Source organism: Osmerus mordax, chromosome 24 (assembly GCF_038355195.1).
Source record: "Osmerus mordax isolate fOsmMor3 chromosome 24, fOsmMor3.pri, whole genome shotgun sequence".
Classification (NCBI taxonomy): domain Eukaryota; kingdom Metazoa; phylum Chordata; class Actinopteri; order Osmeriformes; family Osmeridae; genus Osmerus; species Osmerus mordax.
The window spans coordinates 1899363-1927326 of NC_090073.1; the positions used below are offsets into that span (position 1 = coordinate 1899363).

General features: G+C 42.7%; 3 protein-coding genes across 6 annotated transcripts; 1 reads left to right on the top strand and 2 right to left on the bottom strand.

Moving 5' to 3' along the window:
- Positions 1–3440: 3440 nt before the first annotated feature.
- On the top strand, positions 3441–9214 carry LOC136932705 (transmembrane protein 150A-like). 3 transcript variants are annotated; one of them, XM_067227925.1, is made up of 8 exons: positions 3441–3559; positions 5146–5399; positions 5542–5589; positions 5738–5824; positions 6280–6347; positions 6942–7069; positions 7223–7451; positions 8852–9214. In XM_067227925.1, the coding sequence occupies exons 2-8, from the start codon at positions 5335–5337 to the stop codon at positions 9151–9153; spliced, it is 927 nt and encodes a 308-aa protein (XP_067084026.1). In that variant the 5' UTR covers positions 3441–3559; positions 5146–5334; the 3' UTR covers positions 9154–9214. The 3 variants fall into 3 exon arrangements, with proteins under 3 accessions (XP_067084026.1, XP_067084027.1, XP_067084025.1); XM_067227926.1 differs by having other exon boundaries at positions 7274–7451; XM_067227924.1 differs by having other exon boundaries at positions 6942–7451.
- A 2216-nt stretch (positions 9215–11430) lies between these two features.
- Positions 11431–22558, bottom strand: rnf181 (ring finger protein 181). 2 transcript variants are annotated; one of them, XM_067227927.1, is made up of 6 exons: positions 22498–22558; positions 22115–22205; positions 21855–21997; positions 21610–21725; positions 21274–21348; positions 11431–12567 (listed from the first exon to the last, which is right to left on the bottom strand). In XM_067227927.1, the coding sequence occupies exons 2-6, from the start codon at positions 22198–22200 to the stop codon at positions 12508–12510; spliced, it is 480 nt and encodes a 159-aa protein (XP_067084028.1). In that variant the 5' UTR covers positions 22201–22205; positions 22498–22558; the 3' UTR covers positions 11431–12507. The 2 variants fall into 2 exon arrangements, with proteins under 2 accessions (XP_067084028.1, XP_067084029.1); XM_067227928.1 differs by having other exon boundaries at positions 22115–22237; positions 22498–22545.
- A 754-nt stretch (positions 22559–23312) lies between these two features.
- Positions 23313–27219, bottom strand: vamp5 (vesicle-associated membrane protein 5). The gene is made up of 3 exons (XM_067228075.1): positions 26934–27219; positions 25132–25275; positions 23313–24555 (listed from the first exon to the last, which is right to left on the bottom strand). The coding sequence occupies exons 1-3, from the start codon at positions 26934–26936 to the stop codon at positions 24406–24408; spliced, it is 297 nt and encodes a 98-aa protein (XP_067084176.1). The 5' UTR covers positions 26937–27219; the 3' UTR covers positions 23313–24405.
- Positions 27220–27964: the final 745 nt, after the last annotated feature.

The window sequence follows — 27964 nt, forward strand, 5'->3', positions numbered from 1 at the left end:
GGAACTAAATACAGCACAGAAATAAATGTGGTGTTCGGAAATATATGTGGCGTTAGGAAATAAAAGTCTCAAAAAATAAATTAATGTGTTATTAGGAAATAAAAGTCCCATGAAATAAATAAATGTCCATCCATCCATCATCTTCCGCTTGTCCGGGGGTCGGGTCGCGGGGGCAGCAACCTAAGCAGGGAGGCCCAGACTTTCCTCTCCCCGGCCACTTCCACCAGCTCTTCCTGGGGGACCCCGAGGCGTTCCCAGGCCAGCCGAGAGACATAGTCCCACCAGCGTGTCCTGGGTCTTCCCCGGGGCCTCTTCCCAGTGGGACGTGCCCAGAACACCTCACCAGGGAGGCGTCCAGGAGGCATCCTTATCAGATGCCCGAGCCACCTCAACTGGCCCCTCTCGACGCGGAGGAGCAGCGGTTCTACTCTGAGCCCCTCCCGGATGACCGAGCTTCTCACCCTATCTCTAAGGGAGAGCCCGGACACCCTGCGGAGAAAACTCATTTCGGCCGCTTGTATTCGCGAACTCGTTCTTTCGGTCACTACCCACAGTTCGTGACCATAGGTGAGGGTAGGAACGTAGATCGACTGGTAAATAGAGAGCTTCGCCTTTCGAATCAGCTCCTTCTTCACCATAACGGACCGATGCAGAGCCCGCATCACTGCGGACGCCGCACCGATCCGCCTGTCGATCTCGCGCTCCATCCTTCCCTCACTCGTGAACAAGACCCCGAGATACTTGAACTCCTCCGCTTGGGACAAGATCTCCTCCCCGACCCGGAGATTGCACTCCACCTTTTTCCGGTCGATAACCATGGCCTCAGATTTGGAGGTGCTGATTCCCATCCCAGCCGCTTCGCATTCGGTTGCGAACCGCTCCAGTGAGAGCTGGAGGTCACGGCCCGATGAAGCCAACAGGACCACATCATCCGCAAAAAGCAGCGACCCGATCCTGAGGTCCCCAAACCGGACCCCCTCAACGCCCTGGCTGCGCCTAGAAATTCTGTCCATATAAGTTATGAACAGAATCGGTGACAAAGGGCAGCCCTGGCGGAGTCCAACCCTCACCGGGAACAAGTTCGACTTACTACCGGCAATGCGGACCAAACTCTGGCACCGGTCGTACAGGGACCGAACAGCCCCGATCAGGGAGTCCGGTACCCCGTACTCCCGGAGCACCCCCCACATGAGCCCCCGAGGGACATGGTCGAACGCCTTTTCCAAATCCACAAAACATGTGTAGACTGGTTGGGCGAACTCCCATGCACCCTCCAGAACCCTGCCGAGGGTATAGAGCTGGTCCACAGTTCCACGGCCAGGACGAAAACCACATTGCTCCTCCTGAATCCAAGGTTCGACAATCCGACGGACCCTCCTCTCCAGCACCCCTGAATAGACTTTCCCAGGGAGGCTGAGGAGTGTGATCCCCCTAAAGTTGGAGCACACCCTCCGGTCCCCCTTTTTAAAGAGGGGAACCACCACCCCGGTCTGCCAGTCCAGAGGCACTGTCCCTGATGTCCACGCGATGTTGCAGAGTCGTGCCAACCAAGACAGCCCTACAACATCCAGAGCCTTAAGGAACTCCGGGCGGATCTCATCCACCCCAGGGGCCTTGCCACCGCGGAGCTTTTCAACCACCTCGGCGACCTCAGCCCCAGAGATAGAAGGGCCCCCCCCAATGTCCCCAGACTCTGCCTCCACGTCGGAACGCGTGTTGGTGGGATTAAGGAGGTCTTCAAAGTATTCCTTCCACCGATCCAGGACGTCCCCCATCGAGGTCAGCAGCGCACCATCCCCACCATATACAGCGTTGACAGTGCACTGCTTCCCCCTCCTGAGTCGCCGGATGGTGGTCCAGAACCTTTTCGAAGCCGTTCGGAAGTCATTCTCCATGGCCTCGCCGAACTCCTCCCACGCCCGGGTTTTTGCCTCCGCGACCACCAAAGCCGCATTCCGCTTGGCCTGCCGGTACACATCAGCTGCCTCTGGAGTCCTACCAGCCAACAAAGTCCGATAGGCCTCCTTCTTCAGCTTGACGGCTTCCCTCACCTCCAGCGTCCACCACCGAGTCCGAGGGTTACCGCCGCGACATGCACCGACCGCCTTGCGTCCGCAGCTCCGGTCAGCCGCCTCAACAATGGAGGCCCGGAACATGGCCCATTCGGACTCAATGTCCCCGGCCTCCCCCGAGACATGGTCGAAGCTCTCCCGGAGGTGGGAGTTGAAGCTCCTTCTGACAGGGGATTCTGCCAGCCGTTCCCAGCAGACCCTCACATTACGTTTGGGCCTGCCAGGCCTGACCGGCGTCTTCCCCCACCATCGTAGCCAACTCACCACCAGGTGAGTTGGCTACGATAAATAAATGTAATCTTTACAAAAACGTCATTTTGAAATAAGCCAATGTATTTATTGATGTATTGATTAATGGACTCAGCTATATAATTATGATGCTATATCTATATATTTATTGCCATATTTTTGTAATTTCAGGGTTTATTTCAAAGCCATATTTATTTATTTGTGTATTTATCTATTTATTGACCTATTTATTTATTTAATTTTGACTAACAAGGCATTCCATACAAAAGTGTTCGCCAAAAACACGTTTTCCCTTCCTTTATCATCCTTTTTTACTTTTCCTCGTATAGGATATCTTTGTTGAAAGTTTTTGTAAGGCAGATGAAATAAAATATATTTTGACTAACTATACAAAACTTTATAGCTACTGTACCTGTTTAGGTAGGCTATCATTTAAAATCATATCAGGCATGGCTTGGCTTTCTTATGCTGGGTACACACCACAGGATAATCGGGCCGATTTACCCCTTTCTGACAATCCTAGGTAATGTCCCGATTATCTTGATGGTTCTACAGATTATTTTATCAGATTTTTTTTGAATATTTACATGCTGGGTACACACTAAAATATTTTTTAAATCTTATAAGATTTTCAAAATGTGAGAGACCACAAACGTGAGGACCAAAAAATCCTAGATTTAGCCGTTTTGCTCCCCCCATCAGGATGATTGCATATTTACGATTCGCGATCGGGGCGGCTCCGACTTTCTTCGGAGCAGGTTCACTCAACACACCTCACACCAATGGAAAATCTGATAAAATAATCTGTAGAACCATCAAGATAATCGGGACATTTTGTCGGAAGGGGGAAATCGGCCCGATTATCATGTGGTGTGTACCCAGCATAAGAAAGCCAAGCCTGACATGATTTTAAATGATAGTCCACCTAAACAGGTACAGCTATTAAGTTTTGTATAGTTAGTAAAATTATATTTCATTTAATCTGCCTTGGAACAAAAACTTTTCATTGGACGATTTGGGATTCAGTCGCTCGGACCCAGCTTTGACTAGCTGGGTGATGTAGTATTTAGTAAGAACGTAATCTATCGATGCAATGCTAGTATTCCCACAAATAAACTACAAGTACAGTGCTAACGCATGAGTGGCTAGCAAAACTGTGTGGGGCCTGAAGGAAAGGCTAGTTTTAAAGGGAAATCAAGGTTGTTGAGGTTCGTGAGGCTGGTGCATCAGGATTAGGGGTACGTAAAAAAGTAATGAAAGTCTTGTTTCATATAGGTTTCATATAAACGTTTAACTGGCATGTAATGTGTCCACAGCTGTCATGCGGCTGGGTGTCAAAGCCAGACAGATGGGAAGCCTTTCCATCTCTTTTGTTCGTTTGCTTCAATTAGCTAGCTAACATTAGCTTGTTGAAAGGGGAGACTAACTAGCCTTGCTCTTAATAACTAGTTAAACACATTAACGTAGCCCGCCTGCAGCCATACTAAGTATAAACAACTGCTATGCCTAGTTTAGCGTTAGTTAGCTAATAACACATTTACTGCTGCAGTTAAGATAGTCTACAGCGCTAGCTACAGTACCCACGTTGAATGTAGTTCAGCTAGCTAGCTTGCCAGATGCATATGGCTGCGTTTTCATACGGTTTATGATGATCTAACTCGACAAGAGCGTTATCATTACTTATAGCTAACTAGCTATAAGTAAGTAAGAGCTTGCTAAATACCTAACAAGCCAGCGGGACCAACACAGCAGCTATGTAAACAAGGCTCAGTTTGTGACAGACTGGATTTCAATTTGAATGGAGTCAGTCAGCTAGTCCCCACGACCACTGCTGTTAGCCTAGTGTTTGCAATACTGCTGTTAGGGGAAAAATGCTATTTAGTAATGTTAATCTGAGTGTTGACTCGGCCGTCGCCACCACAGATGGGTAGACTATCTAGGTAGGGAATGACTGAAACAAATAGATGGTAGGCCAACTACTGTAGCGTAAAGGCAGTATATGGTCTCGCTGGTACTTTGGTTTATGGATCATTGTCATATATCATAATGTGCTGTAGCCAACATGATTCATCTGAATAATACACTGAGTTTGTTTAGACTTTACTTTAAATCTATTGAGACCGAATCAGTCAATCAATATAGTGACATGTATTGAAGTAATGTTTTCCACATTGAAACGTGAAACATTTACATCAAGGGAAGGTTAGCGGTGTATTAAGAGTGACTAAGTCATTTCCACAAAATCACTGTCACTTCTCTATTTCTCACGTTTTGCATGGAGATAGTCACAACACTTAGAAAAGTGGAAACATATCCCTGTAATGTTCCCTGGCTAGTTAAACTAAGTTAGCCTTTTGCTTATTTGTCAAATTCAAGTGGCTTTTATAATAATTTCAATCATATCTGAAACGTTCCTCCAGGACCATGGAGCTACATAAAACAACACAGAACTACATGAGACTACACAGAACTAAATAAGACCCTCACATTTGACATATTTCTTCATAAAGTGCACGTGCAAACGTGTGCAATAGGACAATAAGCCTCACTGGACAATAAGAGCACCTTTTAATTGGAGCTTACAGTGTTCTTTTCATTAACAGGTCAGTCTCTGTTCACTGTAACCTCTTTGACTGAAGGTCAGATGTAACTGCACACTTTGCTAAATGATACTGCTCATGTCGCCTCAGTGCTATATAGCCTACAGACTGTCAATACTTTGAACAGGTAACAAAACACAACATACTAATGACTTTCTCCCCTTTTCTGTCTTGTGTCCTGTCTCCACCTCACCCCTCTGCTCGGTATCTCCTCTCTACCCAAGCTGCCAGTTTGCGGTGCTTGCTGCAGCTGAAGCCTTGCACCACCCTCCCCGTCCTCCTCTCATGCCCCCCCCTTGTGTGTGTCCCTGCCTGTTAGTGTCCCCCACCTAGCCCCCCTGTTGTCTTGCTTCTCCCGCCTGGAGCCCTCTTCTCCCTCATGCTTTGGATAACGCCAGCACACTGCCAGCCCAATGACTGCCTGGATTGTCCTGCCTGTCAGCCTCTCTGCCTTCTCCATCACTGGAATATGGATAGTGTGAGTATGCAAACTGTCGTCTAAACAGCATGTCCATTGAGGTACTGAGAAAGGATTTCAGGACCTTACAGACTGTTCTGAAGTGGGGTGTCAAGGGACAGAGAATTGATTTGATGTTTTGATGTTCTTTTGAACTCCACAGCTATGCCATGGCTGTTATGAACCATCATGTTTGTCCTGTTGAGAACTGGTAAGGGCTGTCAGATAAACAATTTCATGAGAAATATTCATTGAGTATTTAGTTTGCCGGAAACTAACCACCTATAAATCAACTGGGTTTTTCAGTTATTTCAATTTTTTTAGATCCTAAATTGATGTATTTTATGTGTTGTGTGCAGGTCTTACAATGTGACATGCACAGAGGAGATACCTCGACCAGGCTTCCCAAAGACATGCTGCACCATACAGGATATCCCCCTTATCAGGTCCCCTTCCACTCCACCTCCCTGTCTCTCTACCTCTGTCTTCACAAACGTCTGTCTGCCCATCTGCAACACAGTGATTGTCCCACAGTGAATTAACACTTGATGTTGCAGAGCCACTGGAATCGTTAACCCACATGCTGCATGAACTGCTATTGTTAAAACCTGCAAGGGTGGGGAGGGGGGGCAAAATGCTATTGTGTGTTACTGTATGCATTGTAAGATGCAACAGCATCTGTCATTCATACAATGAGTAGGTGTCTTGACAAATATTGCAGCTTTAGAAATGCATCAAGAGATTCTGAGAGCATAAAAAAAACATCTGCAGTGTTTTCAATGTCACAGGTTATATCTACTCTGCCAATGTCAAAACCTGTCGTTGTCATGACGGAAATGCCTGTGGTTTCTTGTTTCACTCCTTGATCCTGTGTCCTTCTCTCTCTCGTGTTGCCCTGCAGTAAGTGTGGCTCCTTCCCACCAGAGAGCTGCCTGTTCAGCTTGATTGGGAACGTCGGAGCCTTCATGGGTAAGGCCTTCATCATTCCTCACACCGCCATTCAGTGATGACACTGAGGGGTGGCCTGACAGGGTTTCGACTGGCTCATTTGTTCGACAATGAACCGGGACATTGTGTCGAGTGATTGAGAAAGTTCAGGTGGTACCACCTGAACTTTCTCAATATATAGTACGTTTTGGCTTTATCCTTGAGATCTCCTAGTTGGGTCTTCTCATTTACTGGAGTCCAGAGAGTCTCAAATTCTGTTTGTATGTAGGATACTGTTTTGAAGTAGTGGGGCTTAGCTAGCCACTAGCCAGCAGACTGGGTCCACGAGTGGAGTAAAGTACCACGAGGGCTTTAAATAGCCTGCGCTTCGGTTTCTTATCAATAATGAATGTGGCCTTTCCTCCACTCCCTTCCCCCTACGACCTTCCTCCTTTTCTGTCTTATTTATCCCCACTTCTTCACCCCTTTTCTACTCTGGTCGTCTTCATTCCATCCCTCTGCTCCCATCCTGTCTCTCTATCTCTGTCTCTCCCTCTCTCCCTCCCATTCTCCATCCTCCACCCCTCCCTCCCATTCTCTTTCTCTATCTATCTATCTATCTCTATCTATCTATAGTGGTGATGGTGTGCCTTCTGCGCTATGCCCAGGTGATAGAGCACAGCCACGGCAGCTGGGTAAACACCAGTGCCCTAGTGTCTGGCTGCACCAACGCTGTGGGACTGGTCATGGTGGGAAACTTCCAGGTAACTTTCTGCTTCTTCAGCCACCTACTCCTGTATGTGGGTCAGGCCCAAATATGCCCTGAAGCCATGTGTACCCCTGTGCACATGGTGCAGCAATTGCTACAGCTCGCATACTTCTCAAATTCACCCTGGTATTCCCGTCTCCTGTGGCAGCTCCTCCTGAAGCTGTATGTACTGGTTTTGCGTGTCTGTCTTCCCGGGCAGGTGGACCATGCCAAGTCCCTCCACTACGTGGGAGCGGGCGTGGCGTTCCCCGCGGGGCTTCTCTTTGTGTGCCTGCAGTGCGTGCTCACCTACCGCGTGGCCGTCACCGCCCTCGACTACTGGATGGCCCACGTGCGTGTGGCGCTGGCCGCCGGGGCGCTGGTCTCCCTCGTCCTCAGTATCCTCACCACGACGACCTGAGGGGGGGGGGGGGTGTTCATGAGAGGGAGACAGGGAGAGCCCCCCCCTCCCTTAGGTCAAGTCACTAGGTTATCATGGCTTCTGTTGGGGACTGATGTGACATGCTTTGTGAGTGTAGTACAACTAGACTTGTCGAGTGTTGCCTCCCCTGCTGTGAATGCCCAGCCACCCATCTGGGGAGGCGAAATTGCTTTCAGGTGGAGTATAGCAATGAGTTGCAGAATTCCTACAGATACAGGAAGGGGGGGGGGAGGTCTATAAAGGAAGGGCAGACCATAGAAATGAGGGGAGGTGTAGAGACTGGCTGTCAGAATAAGGTTCTTGGGGTCTGTGTTAATTGAAATGTTTCAGGATTTAGTTTGTCTCAGTCGCTTATTGAAAATTGTAGTGGTTGAAAGTCACATTATTGTAGTTTTAAAGTCAAAATTATAACTGTGGTGCTCAGTGAGGCAATGTTTTAGTCATAATTTTCATGATACTGAAATTGATTTTTCTGAAGGATATTTCTCCTGGCGGTACAAATTCTCTTTAGAAGTTAGCATAATCTGAACCATGTGTTTAGTCATAGTGTTTTTTCTGCCCATCTTGAATCGATAAGGCATGCTGCAAATACTCAAGTCTTTGCATCGGTTTTAGTAGAAGAGAAATGTGTCCACAGATGGTTTCTTATTTCTTTCCAGCTGACAGGCTGCTGGTGAAGATGCGACTATTTTAGAGGCCAGCTAATGGTTTCAGCTACTGCTGTTTAAACTAGCTAGATTTATTAGCAAGCTCTGACAAGGCTTAACTTATTCACATTAGTAATACTGGAAGCCGGCATTTGCTCAAACATGCACCCAGCAGGGAAGATATGAGAAAGATGCATGTAGGCAGTGAGAATTTGTACTTGCACTTGCAGATTTATGCATGTAAATGATTGGTTGAAAAGGAAAACATAAACACTCAGATTTAGGTTGACTGCCTGAACAGAAACAGCTATTTCGTCTGGTTTCTTCAGAGATTAGAGTAATCTCGCCGTAAAATTTACGTTGTTATAATTTAGTCTTGAAATAAAAGGTTGTCAGAGAAACAGAGTCAAAGCTGGTGTTGACAAAACAAACACTGGTCTGAGTGGATCATAAATAAGATGAGTTTGTTTGTAGTCAGCCCTTCGGAGATATGGCTGATCCTGTAGTTGGAAGGGAATGAGGCCGGAGAAACAGATGTTCTCATTTCAGCCTGGCCGGACAAAGCCTCGTCAATTCCGAACATTACCGATCAAGCGTGCTCCCCTCAAATGTGTAAAAACCCTCATTCTGTAACAATCGACTATACAGCCCGTAAAAGCATGGAGTCTGGTGCTCCATCACGCTGTGCTCCTTAACTCTGCCTTCTCAGGTGGCATCTTCTTCATCCATGAGAGCTTTGTGCTCCAGCATGCTGCAGCCATCTGTGAGTGGGTCTTCACCGTGGACATTCTGGTCTTCTACGGCACCTTCACCTATGAGTTTGGCACGGTTACCAACGACACTATGATGGCGGGCCTGCAGCAGCTTCACCACCACGGCTCGGGGGTGATGATGGGCCCGGGGTCCATGGCGGGGACCCTAGGCGGGGGTTCCAAAGGCCTCAAGTCCCCTGGAGGCAGCAGCACATCCACCCATCTTAACTGCACCCCGGAGAGCATAGCCATGTTGTAGCTCCTTCCCAGGGGAAACCACCAAGAGAGAGCGGCAACTCTCATTCCAGAGTTACTAAGTAACAGGCATTGTGGGGGGGAGGGGGGGTCAAGATGGCACAGGGAGAGACGAGACGTGGATATCTAAGGTTGACACACTAGGGTTATGTGTCTGTATTGCTATATTGTTTTTTGTGTCGCTGCAAGCCGTCCGGTAGTCCACTACGGTCCTTCCAGTATCTCGTAGGAACACTTTAACGAAGGCTGAATGTGCAGAAGGGGGGGGGTATCGGTGCTTCGAATGTTTTTTAAGACGGCTGTTGGCACACATGGCCTTCGGTAATCTTCTATATACTGAAAATAGGAGATGTTTGCCTCATCACTGAGGCTACGGGAGCCCACCAGTGTTCTCTAACGCATATGGAAGAACGAACAAGGGTCTCTTGTCAAACCACAAATAATGTTTTGATTTCTGCCACATTTTACACAACCTTTCTCTACTGGGTGCTGGGTGTGGCCCACCCTCTCATGCCGTTTTTATGCACCTGTCTGCACGCCACACCTCCATCGAGAGAATACGTTCTTTCAAGCGACTTGGTCTGAGTTGGTTTTTGTGTGTACTCAGCCAATGTTAAAGCATTGTTAGTAGAAACTATTGAATGTTTGAGAAGTGATACCATAGATAGAAGTATACTGTTATGTATCTGAAAAGTTTTTGTGCGCTCACCTTTTCTTTATCAATCAAGTATGAATGACCTGATTTGGGAAATCCTTGTTAATTTACAAGAAAATTGACAACGTTTATTTGTGCAAAATATGTGCCCGAATAACAGCCTTTTGAGGGCAAGTGATACGAGTTTGTGTTTAAAGTATAATCTTTGTATTTTAGCCATTACATACATTATACTCTTGAGAACATATTATACATTGTAGTTATCTCTGCATTTCAAACACTCTCACTGCATTTCCCATTTCCTACCTTTATTAAGTTGCTCCCTTCAGTGCCATCTGCTGCCACAGGTTACATTTCAGTTTGGGTAATTTTTGGTTAGTTCCAAGTTTTTGTTGGTGCAATAGCTGCCATTTCTTGGGCAGTATACACTCCAAAGTGGTGGAGTTATGCCTGCGCCTTACCAAGGTGTGTTGGAAAAGTGCTTTTTGATGCTGACGTGGAACACAGGCTTTTGTTTACTATAACCGTTGAGACAGTATGGGCCTCCCGTCATTGATAGACGGGGTGGGGTCTGTGGTATTGATTCCAGGCTGGTCCGTTGGAAGCCTTATTAGAACATCACAGGCAATGTTATCTCGTCAACAGAATCCTACAGTACAGTCTGTCTGTGTTTTAGCGAGACACTTGATGTTTGCATCAAGAGTGAAACTAAAGAGGATGCATGGAGACCTTGTGCAATTAACCTGATGTTCTGAACCAGTTGAAATCTATTTGTTGCAAAGATGTGTGATCTGTAAACAAATGAATGATAAATGAAAAAGTATTTTGCATTGTAAAATATCTAAACAGTATGGTTCAAAACACAACAAGCAAGTTACTGACTACCAAATATCCCTAGGTCACAGAATATAACTAAACTGTAGTACCACTTAGAGGTGAATGCTGGTCGTTGGATTCAGGTGAGCTGCTTGAACGCTGTGCTCCCATTGGCTCTCTTCTGTAAGCTCTTAGATCAGTGACCTTCAGAGGTACCTAATGGCAGAATCATCATCACAGCTTTATACCATATGATGTCATTATTGATTCTTTTTATTCTGTTCAACCACTGGATGGTTTATAAGCCACCAAAACATGTTTTGTCTTGTCAGCTACCTCCACGTTTGAATGAATTTGAAGTAGTTCCGCGCAGACGTGGGAATGGAATTTCCGATGACTTTTGCCAAAAAAAGACTGGAATCCACTCGGATTCAGAATTTTAACGGTTTCTCTTTCCATACAAAAGAAAAGCCGTAAGAGAAAAAGCAATCTGTATTTGGGTTGTTTCACATGCTAAAACCATGTGGGTCAGATAGCTCCCTTGAGTTTTTTTTTGCTATCATAGGTCAGACAATGTTTTATTTTTTCTCTCTCAAAGAACCATATAAAAACAATGTCACGTTACTGTAATGTAGTATCAAGGTTAGAGACTTCAACCGGCAGCTTCCATGAAAAATGTACACGGGGTTAAGACTACTGTTCTCATGGTCAACCGGCAAAAGATGGCATTTCCAAGTGTTTTTGTTCCAGAATCCTGCACTTATTTCAAATTGTGTAGCTACTGTATGTGTGGATACACAAGAGTGAGAGAATACCAGTTTCTGAGGACAGCCTGTATGTTGAAAAATTTCTGGAATTATTGAAATACGCAAGCAGACAAAATGTCTAGAAAGGTGTTGTGCTAATTTTTAATCTTTGACAAATGTAAAATATGTATTTTACTCAATTTCCTCAAATGGGTATGCCAATGACTCCCATACAGTAAAAGGCAATGCAGAGAATATTTTTTGTTTTCTTTTATAAATTCCGTATGTAAATATGTATGATTTGTCTATCATTTAGTTATTTTCTTTTGTCAGAGATTTATATTCAAATATGAAATAAAATTGATGAACTATAAGCGAATGAATTGTTCTTTGAACTGAATGTGAATCTTTCTGACAGGTCAAGGCAGATGGGCATATGAAATGAGCACAGCCGTTCGAAATCTGTGACGGCAAAGCAGACTTAAGAATGGCATGAATCCCAAACAAGTCCCTTCATACAGTACATTCTAAACCCATCTAAGCTGTGCACAACACACCTGTTCTACCTTCCCTTTCCTGGAAAATACAACAGGCCTCATTGCGTACCGTTCTTTTTAATGTTTGAAGAAATGGAAAACTGCATTTTTGCTAAATGTCTTAAGCTTTGATAAAACTCCCGGTATGCGTTTTTACAGTACTCAAAATAACTGTGCTTTGGTCTCATTTGATAAACGGATTTGACTTTCCTTCACCCACCTCAAGAAAGGATTTATATACCAAAGCAGCCATCAATGCCACAGCTACTTACTGTCTTAGGTAAGGGATGGGGCAAGAAGTCAAGGGTTCACCTACAGCATTTTCATAATAGTTTTTGGTCATTATATTGCATCATGAGGGGAAGGGGTAACATGCCAATTTAAGGCAAAGACAATCAAGTTCATATCAGCTGAGAGCTTACTTCACTATGATAGTGACCATACATAATTTAAAACGCTATGACAAAAGAGATGCTTTTCCAATGGACTGCATATAAAGCACATATTTACAGACATAAAAACCTCACACAGCACACATTCTATTTTCGGCTTATATGTGGCCCTGTGATAGATATGTGACAGACTCATTCTGGTGCATGTCCTCATCATGTGTACATGGCTCCGTGTAGATCCTCCAGTCTGTGCTCTCGCTGTTTCCTCCTTTCCTGGAAGACACACGCAAACACTGTTTAGTAGTGGTGGGACGTATGGCACTGACGCATCGATGCTTGTGTGGCAAAACCAATACGCAGTTTGGAAAAAGTGTTTTGGAGCTTGTGTCAAATTACGGTAACCACATGATTGGTGACGTTCAATGCTTCAAACGTCACAAACTGGTTCGAAGATTTGCTGCTCTTCTGAACCAGAGCCATAGAGGGAACGAAGCCACCGCTTCTTGTTGAAGACAAATCACACACCAGAGAAGCAGACAGTTATTAGCAAAAGAGCAGAGATAATATGGATACTACTGGAGGAAGGAAGCAGTCAAGAGTATGGGAACATTGTGATGTTATCCCCCAATAACTTAAACATGATTGTGGTAACGTGACGTGAGTATAAGCAAACATTAACATTTAGTAACACCTCAAACCAACATGACTCCAGGCACCGCTCAAGTTTCTTCAATTTGTAATTATTATTTTGCCTAATCTGTATTGTAATCATTATAAATCCGTTCACTTATGATAATTACATCATCATATTTAGTGTTTTGTTATTTTATTGAAATGAAACGTAACATGATAGGACTAAGGTACTCTATACAGTGCCCCTAAAACAAACGTTAATGATTCGTCAACAGTAATAATAATTACTAATAATAAAGTCCCCCCAATTCACAATAAGCTTACTTATTACAAATGTTAAGAAAAATCAATCTGTGTAATCGAGTTTAATTGATATAAAGACCGTATCGTATAAAGACCGTCCACCGAATCAACAAGGATTTTGGTGGTGTAGTTGGTTAAAGCGATGTTCGCTAACGTCTCGGTAACGCGAGCCTGAAGACTCGAGTTTGCATCCCAGTGCTAGGAACCTTAATATTTACTGTGAGAAATCATACATCTGTAGGCTGTTAAAATTGTATCACAACATTTTAATGTGTCAGCACTAATCAGATCAAAATGAACACATGTAGCCTTAATTAAAATTTTTAATAACGTCTAATCAACCGTCGGAGACAGGGGCGGGTCACAGGGGTGGCCAGGGGTGGCACAGGCCACCCCCAAAATATAATTGGCCACCCCAAGTGCCCCCCCACTCGATCAGTCGGAATGTAATAGGTAGTTGGACTTGTCAGTATTCATTCTTTACTAGCAGTTTTCTGAACCAAAACTGATATTTTACAGTGCTTTGATTTATTTATAATTCATTTTATGTATGCAAGTGGCCACTGCACCCATTCCCGTTTGCTGTGATACCGTGACGTGTTGTCATATCTGAGTAAATAGTACGCGAAAACAGACGGCGACATTGTGCTGTGGTTGGTTAGCCCTTGTCGCCAAGAAGAAAAGGCAGGCGGAAAAACGGTCGGAGAAAGGAGTTTTATTCAGACTTTGAAAGAAAAGAAGAACAACGACATAGGAAAGTTAACTGAAGTTTGGCATGTGTCGCGTTAAATGTGTAAATCTAGGATGCTAAGTTAAGATTGAGCTAGCCCCACTCTGTTACTGTCTAGAATGCTCATTAACGATGACTAGCTGAAGTTAAAGACAGCTAGGCTGTGAGAACCATGTTTCACTACATGCTGTAGTAAACCAACCATGCCATGCCAGTATGATAGTGAAACCAAAGTTCTTGTGTAGTTTTCAAAAGTCAATACTACAAGGTCCGTTAAACATAGGCCTACTTAAAAAATGAGTGCTACAAATAGGAATAGGCCTATGTCATTGTGCTGTTGGGCCGAAACATTGAACCTCTCTATATTTTGTCATTGTTTTATAAAATGTATGCCATTGGTCATCCTTATCCTATGGCTCCTCAAACTGTCAGTCAAACCTCATAACTCCATACCTCCCGTCTCCATTTAGATTGTACTGCGCACAGTTTGCAGAGATCTCTGCTTGTTTGTAATGCGAGGGAAAATAAAGAACTGATGTTTGCGTAATTACAGTGTTTTATTTACTCAAACACTGTCCATAAAGGATAACGTTTTTGCATTTGAAGATTTGCGTCTAGTTTAGTTTCCCCCCCCGACAGCGACGATATGTAAATGTGTTGTTTTATCATCACCAAAAACATACTTATTGTGTTCCTACCTGACTTTAGCTCAAGTTTCACGTTAAATGTGAGTACTATTTTTTTATATAGCCTAATATCTAGATTTATATGTCATTTGAAGCAATGCATGTTTGTGCAATTTTATTATATTTTTATATACTGGTGTGCCGTGGGATTCTTTTACTATTTTTTACTAAAAATTGTGCCATGGCAAAAAAGGTTGGGAAACACTGAATTACATAAACCTTGGCCAAAGGACATATGTTTATACAACCAAATGTACTATCTATATCAAGATAATAGGCATAAAGACAACATTTCAGCTTTAGAAAATACATTATTTTGTGACTTGACTAAGTAACATTAACTGAGAAAAATGCATTATTACTTATTCAGGGATCGACAGACAGATACAGGCAATAGGACCAATGAAAAATGTCTTCATTTTGAAGGAAAAAAAAGAGATATAGAGGCAGAAAGGCGTGATGACAGGGATGGGAGGAAGGAGCAGTAGTCCACTGACTTTTCTGCAAATCAAGGTATGTGTATTACAGGCAGAGATCAGATGGAGGTTGAAACTAATACACAGTATACTAGGAGGTTTAACCATACTGAATATATTACCACAATGTATGCCACCATTTTCTTTGATATCTAGGAATAACTTGATCATTCATTTTGGATAAGTATTAAAATATATATCTTAAATTATATATTTACCTGCATTAAGACATTTTGAACGCCTGTCTTTTCCTAGGAACTTTACTGGTGACAAACCTGGAGAGGACGAGGCCCCATCATCTGCACTTCAGCATTCAGCAAGTAAAGGTATATCTAGTTCATGTTATTGCTAAATCATAAGCAACTAATACTTATATATAATGTTTGCTTAAACATAAGACTAAGCAAAATAGATATTTGCCTAAATAGAGCTGCACACAATTTTTTTGGTGACATGAATGAAATAACTAAGTAAAAAAAGTAAAAAGATATCTTCAGCTTAATACATTTAACTTAATGAAGCTAGTATTTTGGTAAAACCCTAAAATAAAATCAACTTCTACTTAAAATGGTGTAGAATTTACATCCTCTAAAAAATATAGACAAAAACAAAACAATAATATAACTAATATCAAACTTTTTGATTCCATTATGTAATATTCTATTGTGTTTCGTATTCTATTGAGCACACCCCACACCGTCCCAACCACAAGGTTTTTAACCTTTAATCTTACATGAAGGTTGATAACAAAAGCCTGAACAAACATTAATGATGACCAAGTGTGTGACCATATGAGACACAGATGTAGTTGCAACATTTTTTGATAAGGAATTGAGCATTAATATAAATTAACAACCATGTATCCATGTACTGGTAGTTTTTAAAGCTGAATCTCTATTACCCTCACAGATATATCCAAGTGTCTGGCAGATGGGCCAAAACAGCCACAAATGAAGGCATTTCCTTTGAATCTAAACTAAAGCCGGAGCAAGAACAAGTTTTGCTGAGTTTTGTTGGTGGCCATGATGTTGTGGCCCTCCTCCCCACAGGGTTCGGGAAAAGTTTGATTTTCCAGCTACGGCAGCTAGCTCTGTTACAGTAGTGGTGAAGGAATTGGCTAAGGCGAACGCTAGCGATTGGTTATGGCAGATCAGAGTGGCTCTGGGCAGATCCAATAGTTTTAAACTTCAACAGAGTACCCGCCTACAAGGAAGTCAACGCTTGTCAATGGAGCGAGGCCAGACTCTCTGTATAAATGAAATGTACGAGAGTCTGGTTAGGACCAGGCTAGTTTCTTACAGCCATACAAAATATTTCACAAAGTGGACACATTGAGACAGATGCATCACAAAACAGGGAACTTTTTTAGAAATAATGGAACTGATTTCTAAACACAATCCACAGATTGAAAAAAAGGAAAGCAACAGGAAATGCAAAATATACCAGTAACACCATTCAAAATGAAATATTGGAATGCCTGTCAGATATGGTACGTGAAGATATAAATCAGGGAAGTTAAGGAAAGTGAGTTTTTCCTCAGTCATTGCTGATGAAACAAAAGACCTAAAAAAAATGAGCAACTTTCATTAGTACTTAGGTACTATTACAATGGTGCAGTTCATGAAAGTTTTTAGATATCCAGAGAGACAGTCAATTACATGCAGAGGGACTCACTCAAAAAATAATACAGTGCCTGGACAAGTATGGCCTTGACTATAAATCAAATCTTGTCACCGGGCATGTAAGAACCTCATGGACAGACTACCAGCTGTACTACGTGTACTTCATGAGATAGAAGTGGATAACGGTGCGGAAAGATCTGTGGAGGCACGAGGCCTACTTACTCAAATAGACCTCACATTCTTGGGGACACCAAGTTACTCTCTGACATGCTTCAAGCGCCATCACTTGATCTAGCAAGGGCCGTGGACCTGATCCAGGCACTACAGGACACTTTAGAGGGATACAGAGAGGAATCCTATTTTGATGAGCTTTGGCAACACTGTGGACATAGCAAAGCAGTGTAATATTGCAGTTGAGACTGTTGAGAAACGTTTGAAGTAAAGACGGAGCTTAAGACTTGGTGGATTTCTTGTCGAGTCCACTACAGGTGCAAGGAAGGGGACAAAGATACATTTAGGAAGGGTGTATTTTACCCTATTGGATCACTTAAATGCAGAGATGAAGAGGCGTTTCAGCAAAACCAGGGAACAAGCACTGAACTCCAAAAGTAAGAGCTTTTTGTCAGAGGAAATGGTTTTAGGTTTGGCAAGCCTGTATGAATGTGATCTTGAGGATCTCAAACATGAGCTGCATCAGGCAAGGAAGGTTGTTCAGAGAAACGCACAATGTGGGAATGGTCCAGTGTTGTGGAGTTTACCACTTTTCTCGAACCCTACAAAGAAGTGTTGCATCACCTTTTCCGCTTGTGTCTAATAGCTGTAGCCTTGCCCGTTAGCAGTGCCAGTTGTGAGCGCAGTTTCTCGGCTCTCTGCGCTTTATTAAAAATAATTTGTGCACAACAGTAAGTGATGAGAGGCTGAGCAATATGGGAGTACTGAGCATTGAGGGGAGACGGAGAGCAAGATCATTGGACATGGATGATTTTGTTGGACGCTTTGCCCTCCGTCACCGTAACAGGCATATCCAGCTTTTATAATTTCTTGCTGTGGATGTTAAATGTGTGGTATCAAACTTATTGACTGACAACATAAAAAAAAGTTATTGGCACTTTGATGTCACTTAAACGTTGGTTCCTTACAACTTCTAAACAATGTGTTTGCCATACATGTGTTTGCTGAATCTTGTTTACAACTACATACATGTATGATGGAAAAAGATTCTTGCTTGCATTGCATTTACCACAGGCAATGTGCTTTTACTACTGTTGAGTTATTTCATATCACATTTCAAATGACTTATTTTGAATTCATTTTCACACAGAATAATGTTTTGTTATCAATAATATACCGTATTATTACCTCCAATGTAGGACTATTTATACTGGTTCACTGTTTACATGTATTTTAATACATGGACCACCTCATTCGGAGTCTGTGCCCCAGCCTGGCCCCACATGAAAAATGTTCTAGACCCGCCCCTGGTCGGAGAAGACCACTACGCCTCATTCAGCCAGTTTACGGCTGCTATAATTTTAGCTAACCACTAGATGTCACTGTTCATTTTCAATGCGCCGATAGTTCGGCTCTTTGGGCGGCACAATCCGGTGTTGTGCCATCAGATGCACGGCTGCCATGAAAGGCACCCCCTCGCAGGAGCACACGCGAACCACTCAAAACAAAAAGTGAAGGATTTCGTCTTGATATCGCAACCAAACGGAGGGGAGACATGTCTCACATTATACTTTTTTTATATAGAATTCAAGAGAAGATTGTTGGTTATCTGTGTAAATAACATGTTTTTCTCAACACAAAATCCTTAAAACTCGTCATTCAAACCGTATAGTAACGAACGCGAACCAATGCATTCTGAGGAAATATACCCCAGCTATGATTACCAACGGAAATGTATTATGTTTAGCAGGTTCAAAGTACTTCACATGGCTCTTCATACTAATGTATAGGTTCAAAGGCATGACATTTTAATGCAGTTAGCCTGTGCGTAGGGTTGGCTACTCAGACCGGTCAAAAACGACAACCTTCTGATCCAGAATATCAGCTGTCCTGAAAACAGACCAAAGGTTCACATGCCTTTGTCATAGTTGAATACATTTACATTTAGTCATTTAGCAGACGCTCTTATCCAGAGCGACTTACAGTAAGTACAGGGACATTTTCCCCGAGGCAAGTAGGGTGAAGTGCCTTGCCCAAGGACACAACGTCATTTAGCACGGCCGGGAATCGAACTGGCAACCTTCTGATTAATAGCCCAACTCCCTAACCGCTCAGCCATCTGACCCCTATAAAGACAGTTTGTGGGTAAAATGGACATACAGTGAATTTCAAAGTCCATTGACACCTCTTTCCTATGCAAATCTCACAATTTGAAACTACCGCTGTAAAACGGTCGGTTTCCAAAAAGCCACATTTGTAACCTTTTTTGGATCTGGTCTGTACCTTTGTCACGCCCAATGTAGTTAAACTAAGACACTAGTTTAGCCTGACCTCTGTGGTAATGAAGTCTTTTGAGCATCTGGTGCTGGCACACCTCAAATCCATCACAGACCCTTTCCTGGACCCCCTGCAGTTTTTCTACAGAGCCAACAGGTCTGTGGATGATGCAGTTAACATGGCCCTCCACTTCACCCTAGAGCACGTGGACTCCCCAGCATCCTACGCCAGGATCCTGTTTGTGGATTTCAGCTCTGCCTTCAACACCATCATCCCCACCCTGCTTCAGGACAAGCTCTCCCAGCTGAAAGTGCCCAACTCCACCTGCAGGTGGATCACAGACTTCCTGTCTGACAGGAAGCAGTGCGTTAAGCTGGGAACACAAGTGTCTGACTCCCGGTCCATCAGCACCGGATCTCCTCAGGGCTGCATCCTTTCCCCTCTGCTCTTCTCCCTGTACACCAACAGCTGCACCTCCAGTCATCCGTCCGTCAAACTCCTGAAGTTTGCGGACGACACCACCCATTGGGCTCATCTCTGACGGGGACGAGTCTGATTACAGGTGGGAAGCTGACAACCTGGTGACCTGGTGCAGCCAGAACAACTTAGAGCTCAATGCTCTTAAGACAGTGGAGATGGTTGTGGACTTCAGAAAGAATACAGCCCCACTCACCCCCATCACCCTGTGCGACTCCCCAGTCAACACTGCGGAGTCCTTCCACTTCCTGGGCACAATCCTCTCCCAGGACCTCAAGTGGGAACTGAACATCAGCTCCCTCACAAAGAAAGCAGAACAGAGGCTGTACTTTCTACGGCAGCTGAAGAAATTCAACCTGCCAAAGACAATGATGGTGCACTTCTGCACAGCCATCATTGAGTCCATCCTCACCTCTTCCATCACCATCTGGTACGCTGCTGCCACTGCCAAGGACAAGAGCAGACTGCAGCGTATCATCCGCACTGCTGAGAAGGTGATCGGCTGCAATCTGCCTACCCTTGAGGACCTGCACACCTCGAGGACCCTGAGGCGAGCGAAGAAGATTGTGGCCGACCCCTCCCACCCTGGTCACTCCCTGTTCCAGCTACTCCCCTCCGGCAGAAGGATGCGGTCCATCAGGACCAAAACCTCACGCCATGAGAACAGTTTCTTTCCATCTGCTACTGGCCTCTTCAACAAGGCCAAGGACTCCCACTGACATTTATTTACCTATTATAAGTCCATCTGACACCTATTGCACTACGCACAAGCCACCTTTATCTCAGTATCTCATTTGCACCAAGTCATTTATTAATTTTTCTGTATTGTTATATATTAGTTCATGTGTTTTAATATTTATCAAAGTTTAATAACACTATTTGCAGGTCACTACTTATGACTTCCGTCTAAAAATGTTGTTTAAAATGTTATTTAATGTATTATTGTTTTGGCATAAATCATTGTTAGGCTGGTTTATTTACATCAAATATAATACTTTTGTGGAACAAAGGGTTCCTTTCTATTTGAGGATTACCTACATGAGTGAGTTTGGTGAGTGTGTGCATTACACAAGATGTGGCTAGTACGTGTAAACACAGTAAGTTTCAGGCATGTAACACTTTCCTAGTCAGAGTTAGCAGGGGGTGCATTTCGTGGCAGGAAGGAATACAACAACCCTGCCACGAAATGCACCCCCCTCTATTGTCTGTTATGTATATCCCAGCATCAAATGATTCTTACTGTACACTGAGGGGACTAATATGACATAACAAAAAATTATATAACAAAAAAAGTATCATGTGAGACTGAGAAAAATAGGTACCAAATATAGGTCTCCCCTCTGTTTGGTTGCGATATCAAGACGAAAACCTTCACTTTTTGATAAGAGTGGTTCGCGCAAGCTCCCGCAAGGGGGTGCTTTTCATGGCAGCCGTGCATCTGATGGCACAACACCGGAAGAAACCACCAAAACTTCACAAGGCATCGTTCGCCCAACCCTACTGTTAAGTAGATGGCTTGGCTTGGGTTGGCCATGCATCATATCTCCACCGCCTCGATAAATAAGTTACGACATCACGTAGACTTTGATAAGCTGCTTTTCTACCTTGTCCTTCTTGAACTCTTCGTATTCTGGGTTGTCAGTTGGTAGCTCGAGGCGGCAGAGTGGACACGAGTTTGTCTGTGGAGATCACAAGCAGCGAATCCTGTTTTTAGCTGCTAACTGTCTGGCATCACATAACAATGGTATATTCACATCAACCAAATGGATACAGTACATCAATTCATTCCCATTTCATCTCATTAAGTAAAAGCATGGCCAAGCTAAGAACATCTATTGACTTATGTTTGATACACAGTCTTGTTCCGCTATGAATGGGAATACATAAGGAAACTTCAGGAAAGGTCCAAAGACAGAGAATGCTAATATTTTGAGGTTTACCTTGCCTAACCAAGGCAGTATGCAGCCTGAGTGGAATAGGTGTTTGCAGGGCATCTCACGCACGGTTTCCTGCTCCTCAAACTCCAGCAGGCACACAGGGCACTTCAGTCCTTTGTCTGGGGAATGAAGATTTAGATGCAAACCCAGTAGTCACATCATACACATGATCGAACAGCTCGATATTGAACCATCCCAGAACTAAAACAGTCCAAAAGTCCCTTTTTTACTTGATTACGGTGTTTTACCGGCTTGCTCTGGGGAGATGATAACGGCCGGTAGCGTCTGAACAGCTGTTTTGGCAGCTGGGGGAGGAAGACGCTCGTCCCAATCTGATATGTCAAATGTTCCGGAGTCAATGTCCATCAGGGACATTGACTGCATCAGGGACCTTTTCAGAGAACAACAATTACTTAATGTCTGGTCGATTACAATCGATAGAATCTTTCAAAAATGTATGGCAACTTCAGAATCATGTCTGACTTCGGTTAGATACCCTAACCCTCACCTGGCCAGTTCTAGTAGTGCATTCTGACGATACTGTTCTTCAGGATTCGTTGGTTCACAGTCGTGTTCCTCAAAGTACGAAGCCATCCTCACTTGTTTTCAGAAATGGGTAAATTTTGAATTGCTGCACCGGCAGAAGAAAATAGCGAGTTGGCTCGCTACTTGCTAGTAGCTGCCATCCTACTCTAGCTCGCCACATACATATCTAGCTACTGGTAACTTGCTAAGTTGGCTAACGTTAGCTTTCATTTGTTTTAAGAGTTCAGTTAAAGCATTTGTCCCGTGATATCACTAAATACGACACACATTACATACCTGAAATAGCACACGAATTTATGATTGTATTAACAAACCTAAGCTAAAGTATAACAAAAGTTGACTCACCTTATCTGTTTCAACATAACGTTAGCATATAGTTAGCTGGCTAGTTCTCCATCATTCTACCGGGTATGACGATGCCAAATCATACGAGACGTCCCATACTTCGGACCAATTACAATTCACGCTGTACAGTGCGTAAACAAGCGGCTCTAACGTAAAAGTAATGTTTTCAGCATTTATTCTGGCGTTGTTCAACTGTTTAAGAAATTTTGGCAAAATCTTTGTAAATTTGTTACTGAGAATATTGAGGTTGATCTTTGTTTGTTTTGGAAGGATGTACTGTTTGGGCTAGCAGACGGTTCAAGGGAAAACATCTGTGTATATATAATTAATCTTATTATTATTATGGCCAAATATCCTATTCACAAATGCAAATTCATTAGAAAGACACCATGCTATATTGCTTTGAATGGAGAGCTCAGACAGTATATTCTGTCAATAAAAAATTATCTTAAACAAAAGGCAATTAAAACAGTAACAATCTGTACTCACTTAAATATATTTATATAAACTTTTATTTCCCCTAGCGTTAATTTAGGTAAATTAAATTTATATTGGTACATGTATACTCTTAATTTTAAGTTTGTTTATTTTATTCACTCAAATGTGTATCTTGTAAATTCAATTGTATTTGACATTGTTGAAATTGCTAATAAAAAAATAATTATAAATAAATAAATGTTTGTTTTCAGTTCAACCTGGTATGTTGATCATTTAATCATTGGGGTGTTTCAGTTTCATTCTTTCAACTGTAGCTCAAGTATATCTCACCTAGTATATGTTTGTGTGGGTGAGCGTGTTTGTGGGGGAAAAAACTGTAATTTTATTATAATTTATTCTGAAATGTTTGAAAATACACAATCAATTATTCATCTTCTGATACAGTTTATCGCATTGACGTGAATAAATGCACCAAATGGTATTAAACTTGTAAAGTGGCAGTTAATCGAATGTTTTATGCGCAAAAACCTTATACCCATGGGCAAATCTATTTTATAAGCATAACCTTCTAGGCTAGGCTAATATGAGGAAAGGAACAAGACACCATATGAAAAATCCCTAACTAAAAACTAAATCACGTTTCGACTCACATTTGACTCAATGGCTAACTTACTTACTGAAAAATAAATACATAGGCTACAGTGCATAAGTACAGAAACCCGCTAGCATAACAATTCATCAATACAAATCGATATTTTCTTATGCCCAATGAGTGAAGTTCTTAACCCAGGGAGTCATGTGGCTGAGCGGTTAGGGAATCGGGCTAGTAATCTGAAGGTTGCCAGTTCGATTCCCAGCCGTGCCTTGTCCTTGGGCAAGGCACTTGGCTTGGGGGGAATGTCCCTGTACTTACTGTAAGTCGCTCTGGATAAGAGCGTCTGCTAAATGACTAAATGTAAATGTAACCCAACCACAAAAGCAGAAAAAAATATGTGGTTGTCATGACTGTTCATTACCATTAACAGTCCATATGAAGCTTTATCATTTCTCATTACTTAGTTATGAAACAGATCACAGAGAGTTTATGCAATAGCCATATCTGTGGTGTTGGCGGACCTTTTTGAAATTGTGACCAGCGAATACTGACTAGGGCCAGCAGAAGACGCTACCGTTGAACAAGAGAAAGCAGCCGAGCTAGTGGTGGTACCATGTCAGGATGTGCACAGGAAGCATACAGCTTAGAACACCTCTAAACAAAAAGTATATAACAAACCGTGTTGTTTGAAATGTTTTTTCCACAAACAATATCATGCAGGAAATCCTAAAAAAATAAAAGGTTTGTCCAATTGTTGCAATCTGACTTCAATCCATGTAGACCACCTGTGAGTTCCACCTGGGCTTGCTTGACCCGATTTAGTCATGTGGCTCCAAGGTCGCATGAGGACTTCTGTCTTCGCTTGTGGTGCTGTTTTAACTTTTTTCTGACAAACAATATGCAATAATTCCAATTACAGCGACAACAACAATCCCTCCTACCACTGCCATAACCACCTTCAACTTCATGTTCTCCCATCGCTCCTGGTTCTTTACTTTTGTTGTAGTCTTTTCAAAATTCTTACTCTGAAAACATAATTGCAGGCTGTTAATACAGAGTTTTTTACATTAAGATTCACATTCTGCAGTTCTAAAATACCGCTTTCTCACAACCATGTTGTTTATCGCAGTGACCCACTCAAACAGGAAGTCCTTCGTTTACTGTGGACGATCATTCATCTCAACAATAGGAAATGCCTAGATAAAAATATCCCCATAAACTGCAATCAGGATGTAAAATGTGCATTCTTTCCTTTCCAACTCCACCTAGGGTGTATTTATAGATACCAATATGACATTTCCTGGTTATTCCTTGGATTCCTATGGACCCTGGGCATTACTTCCAGGATAGACTAATAAAGAGCTTCTGTGCCTTCTTACCTTTGCTCCTAAAATATAAAGATGTGCTGTGATTCAATGACTCCTACAGCCATGACAGACATCTTTGAGCAATACTACCGGCTATGGTAGCTTCACATTAGCAGTTTCCATTGCCAACATCTAAATGAATTGTGTCAAGTGTATTGTTGCCTTTATTGTGTTAAGTAAAGCCCTAGTGTGGCTATTTGATTTATTTGATTTCATTTCCTGTTTTCCATTCACCTTTGCCAGTAGTGAGTCAGCCCTGTTCTCCAACTCCCCCAGCTTCCCAGACCTCTCATCAGCCTTGTTGAGGTTATCAAGCATAATGACCTTCACCTCCTCCACCTCCTCCTGAGCCTGCTGCAGACGGCTCCTGCCATTCTCCTAAGAGAAGTCACCGGGAAAGTCCAAACAGAAAACATGTTAAAAACAAAGGTTTTGACATTTGATGATTTCTGTGACACTGCTGTATTAATCACAAACAGTAACATCTCCTGTAATATATAATCTGTGGTTCTGCACACTTGTTCACAACGGGGAACCTTCTCCACAACCAAAGTGTAGCACACACCAGGTGCAGTGTCAGAGTCAGGAGTCAGGTGGCTGAGCGGTTAGGGAATCGGGCTAGTAATCTGAAGGTTGCCAGTTCAATTTCCCGGCCGTGCCAAAATGACGTTGTGTCCTTGGGCAAGGCACTTCACCCTACTTTCCTCGAGGGGAATGTCCCTGTACTTACTGTAAGTCGCTCTGGATAAGAGCGTCTGCTAAATGACTAAATGTAAATGTCAACACAGCAGCATGTCAACATTAGCTTCAGTGAGCTGCATGTGTACTACTCAACAAGGTGTGCTATCACAAGGTGTGATTACAGATGTCAGATGACTGATTAACTTGTAATCTATGTCTGGGGAAGGCAGTTTAGCACACTCTCAAATGAAATGAAGACAAGTGAGGAACAGAGCCCCAACAGAAAGATCCCTTTAACGCCACAGCACCTACAAAACATTGCAGATAAAAATGAAACGTCAGCAAGCTATTTTGAAGTGCAATAATAGGTTCCAGTAAGTATGATTTGTGTCCTGACAGGTTCTGTGATCTCTGGCCTCGGTGTCCGATGAGGAAGCCAGCCCTGGAGAAGTCAAGGCTGAGATGCTGAGTACCTTAGCCTGACAGGAAACCACGAGGGTGAACTCAACAAGTGCAATCTCCACTGGTAGTGATCTCACACTTCATATATGATTAAGTATAGTATATACAAATTAGTTATCACTTAAGTTCTAAAGACGCATAGTTTTGTATTTATCATGTAGAGTTTGGAATAGAATAGCACAAATTAGGCCTTAGCCTACTATGCTGAAATTAGGTTAGACTAGGCCTGTGTCAAGGAAACAATTTCGATTTGTCCCACCACTTAAGTCCTAATGCTGAACAATAGTCTGTGTTTAAATTCAACCAGCAGCGATCATTCATGCTCCCCTCCTTGCCTGCTTCCTTCCTCCCATCTCTCTCTCACTGTGGCCCAGATAAGTGTGCCTGGCTTTAGAGGGGAAACAACTCCTTTATTCATTTGACGTATTATTTCTCTATTCCAAAACCATGGACAAAAGCTGAGGGCCAATAGCCTTGCCAGATAAAATGTAATAGGCTAATCACTTTTACAGGTATGAAGAAACACTTTTTACCCCTAGCACAATGTTCCTGTTTACATCTTGAGATTTATTTTTGCTATTCTCTCACAATTGAAAAGCACGAGGATTGAGTTATTTTATCCAACAATCATTTGTAATAATTGTTTTACATTTGATATTTATATTCACACAAACCGCATACAATACACAACTAGTTACGGTTCCATGTCCCTTAGATATATACATTTTACACACACACACACAAAAAAACACGTGCATAAACACAAACCTGTTAATACTACTAATACAATAAATAATACTTTATTGCACATACTATAGAGGTACGGGTATCCCCGTTACCGATTTAAGCTGTAACGGTATTCATATTTCGTAGTTATGAAAATTTGTACTTACCATTTCAAGCACGTCACTAACTCTCAAGTTAGTCACCAAATCAAATGCATTTGAACTCGAATTGTGTCGTTGGGTAACCTTCCTCCTAATTCATTTGCTTTAATCTTGGTTTCACTTCAAATTTGTTCTCTAGGTCGCTGTTCTCAATCTTTCCCGATGTGGTTCGGTTTCCTTCTCCCAACTCACACTTTCGCTCTGCTGTCTGCAGATCGGGTGTCACGATTTCTTTACTAAGGCAGGCCAAGGCCCAAATGAGGTGACGTCGCTCCTGATGCCCATACCCCCAAACAACTCACATTACTTAAACTTTCGGCATGGTGACAAAATAGATGCTTCCATTTAGTATTAGAAACGTGTTACATATTCTTATTGTTACTTGCAGTAAGTTACTTGCAGTAAATCAGTCCCCAAAATTCCCACTAGGACCTTTATTGATGTACATTCTGTATCGCCCTTAGTGTTTTTACACAATCTTTCATACACTTTTATGCTGATTGCTGAGATGATTGAGAATAGTAGGTAAATAATAGTCCAGGGCTCAACATTTTGGCCTAACAAATGCATTGAATGTAATTTAGCTAATACAATTTTAAAGTAATCCAACGTATATAGAATACGTTACTCACCTTGAGTAATCTACAAATCACATTTTAGGGCATGTATTCTGTAATCTGTAATGGAATACATTTTAAAAGTAACCCTCCCAACACTGGTCATATGCGAGTAGAAGGAACATCAGACTCCAAATCTAAAACAAAGGTATCCTTGTCTTTTTGTGTGGTGCTTATAGAGGGCATGCTGCCTCTCAAAAATGGCAGTTATGCCAGTCTGCGTTTAAACGGGTTGGTTATTGTGAATAGGCCTATCTCAGTTACTCAAACGTTTCATATTATTGCTACAATTTCAACACCCTTTTCAATTGCAACCAGCTTCCCTTCAATATGGTAACCAACCTTTCAGAAAACAGAAGCACTTGCTTGAGTAACAAGGAATGCTATCAACATAAGTAAACATTTACTTAACGATTAACC

Bases quoted from the DNA above. Each gene is read 5' to 3' on its own strand.
- rnf181 (XM_067227927.1), bottom strand. From the start codon at position 22,200: ATGGCTTCGTACTTTGAGGAACACGACTGTGAACCAACGAATCCTGAA. The intron at 21,349-21,609 runs GTAAACCTCAAA...TGATCTCCACAG, and splicing joins TACTGCCTTGGTTAGGCAAG to ACAAACTCGTGTCCACTCTG. The intron at 12,568-21,273 runs GTAGAAAAGCAG...TGTGTCTTCCAG, and splicing joins AAGAGTTCAAGAAGGACAAG to GAAAGGAGGAAACAGCGAGA.
- LOC136932705 (XM_067227924.1), top strand. From the start codon at position 5,335: ATGACTGCCTGGATTGTCCTGCCTGTCAGCCTCTCTGCCTTCTCCATC. The intron at 5,825-6,279 runs GTCCCCTTCCAC...GTTGCCCTGCAG, and splicing joins CAGGATATCCCCCTTATCAG to TAAGTGTGGCTCCTTCCCAC. The intron at 7,452-8,851 runs GTATCCTCACCA...CTGCCTTCTCAG, and splicing joins GCTGGTCTCCCTCGTCCTCA to GTGGCATCTTCTTCATCCAT.
- vamp5 (XM_067228075.1), bottom strand. The intron at 24,556-25,131 runs GTGAATGGAAAA...TTATGTTTTCAG, and splicing joins CTGACTCACTACTGGCAAAG to AGTAAGAATTTTGAAAAGAC.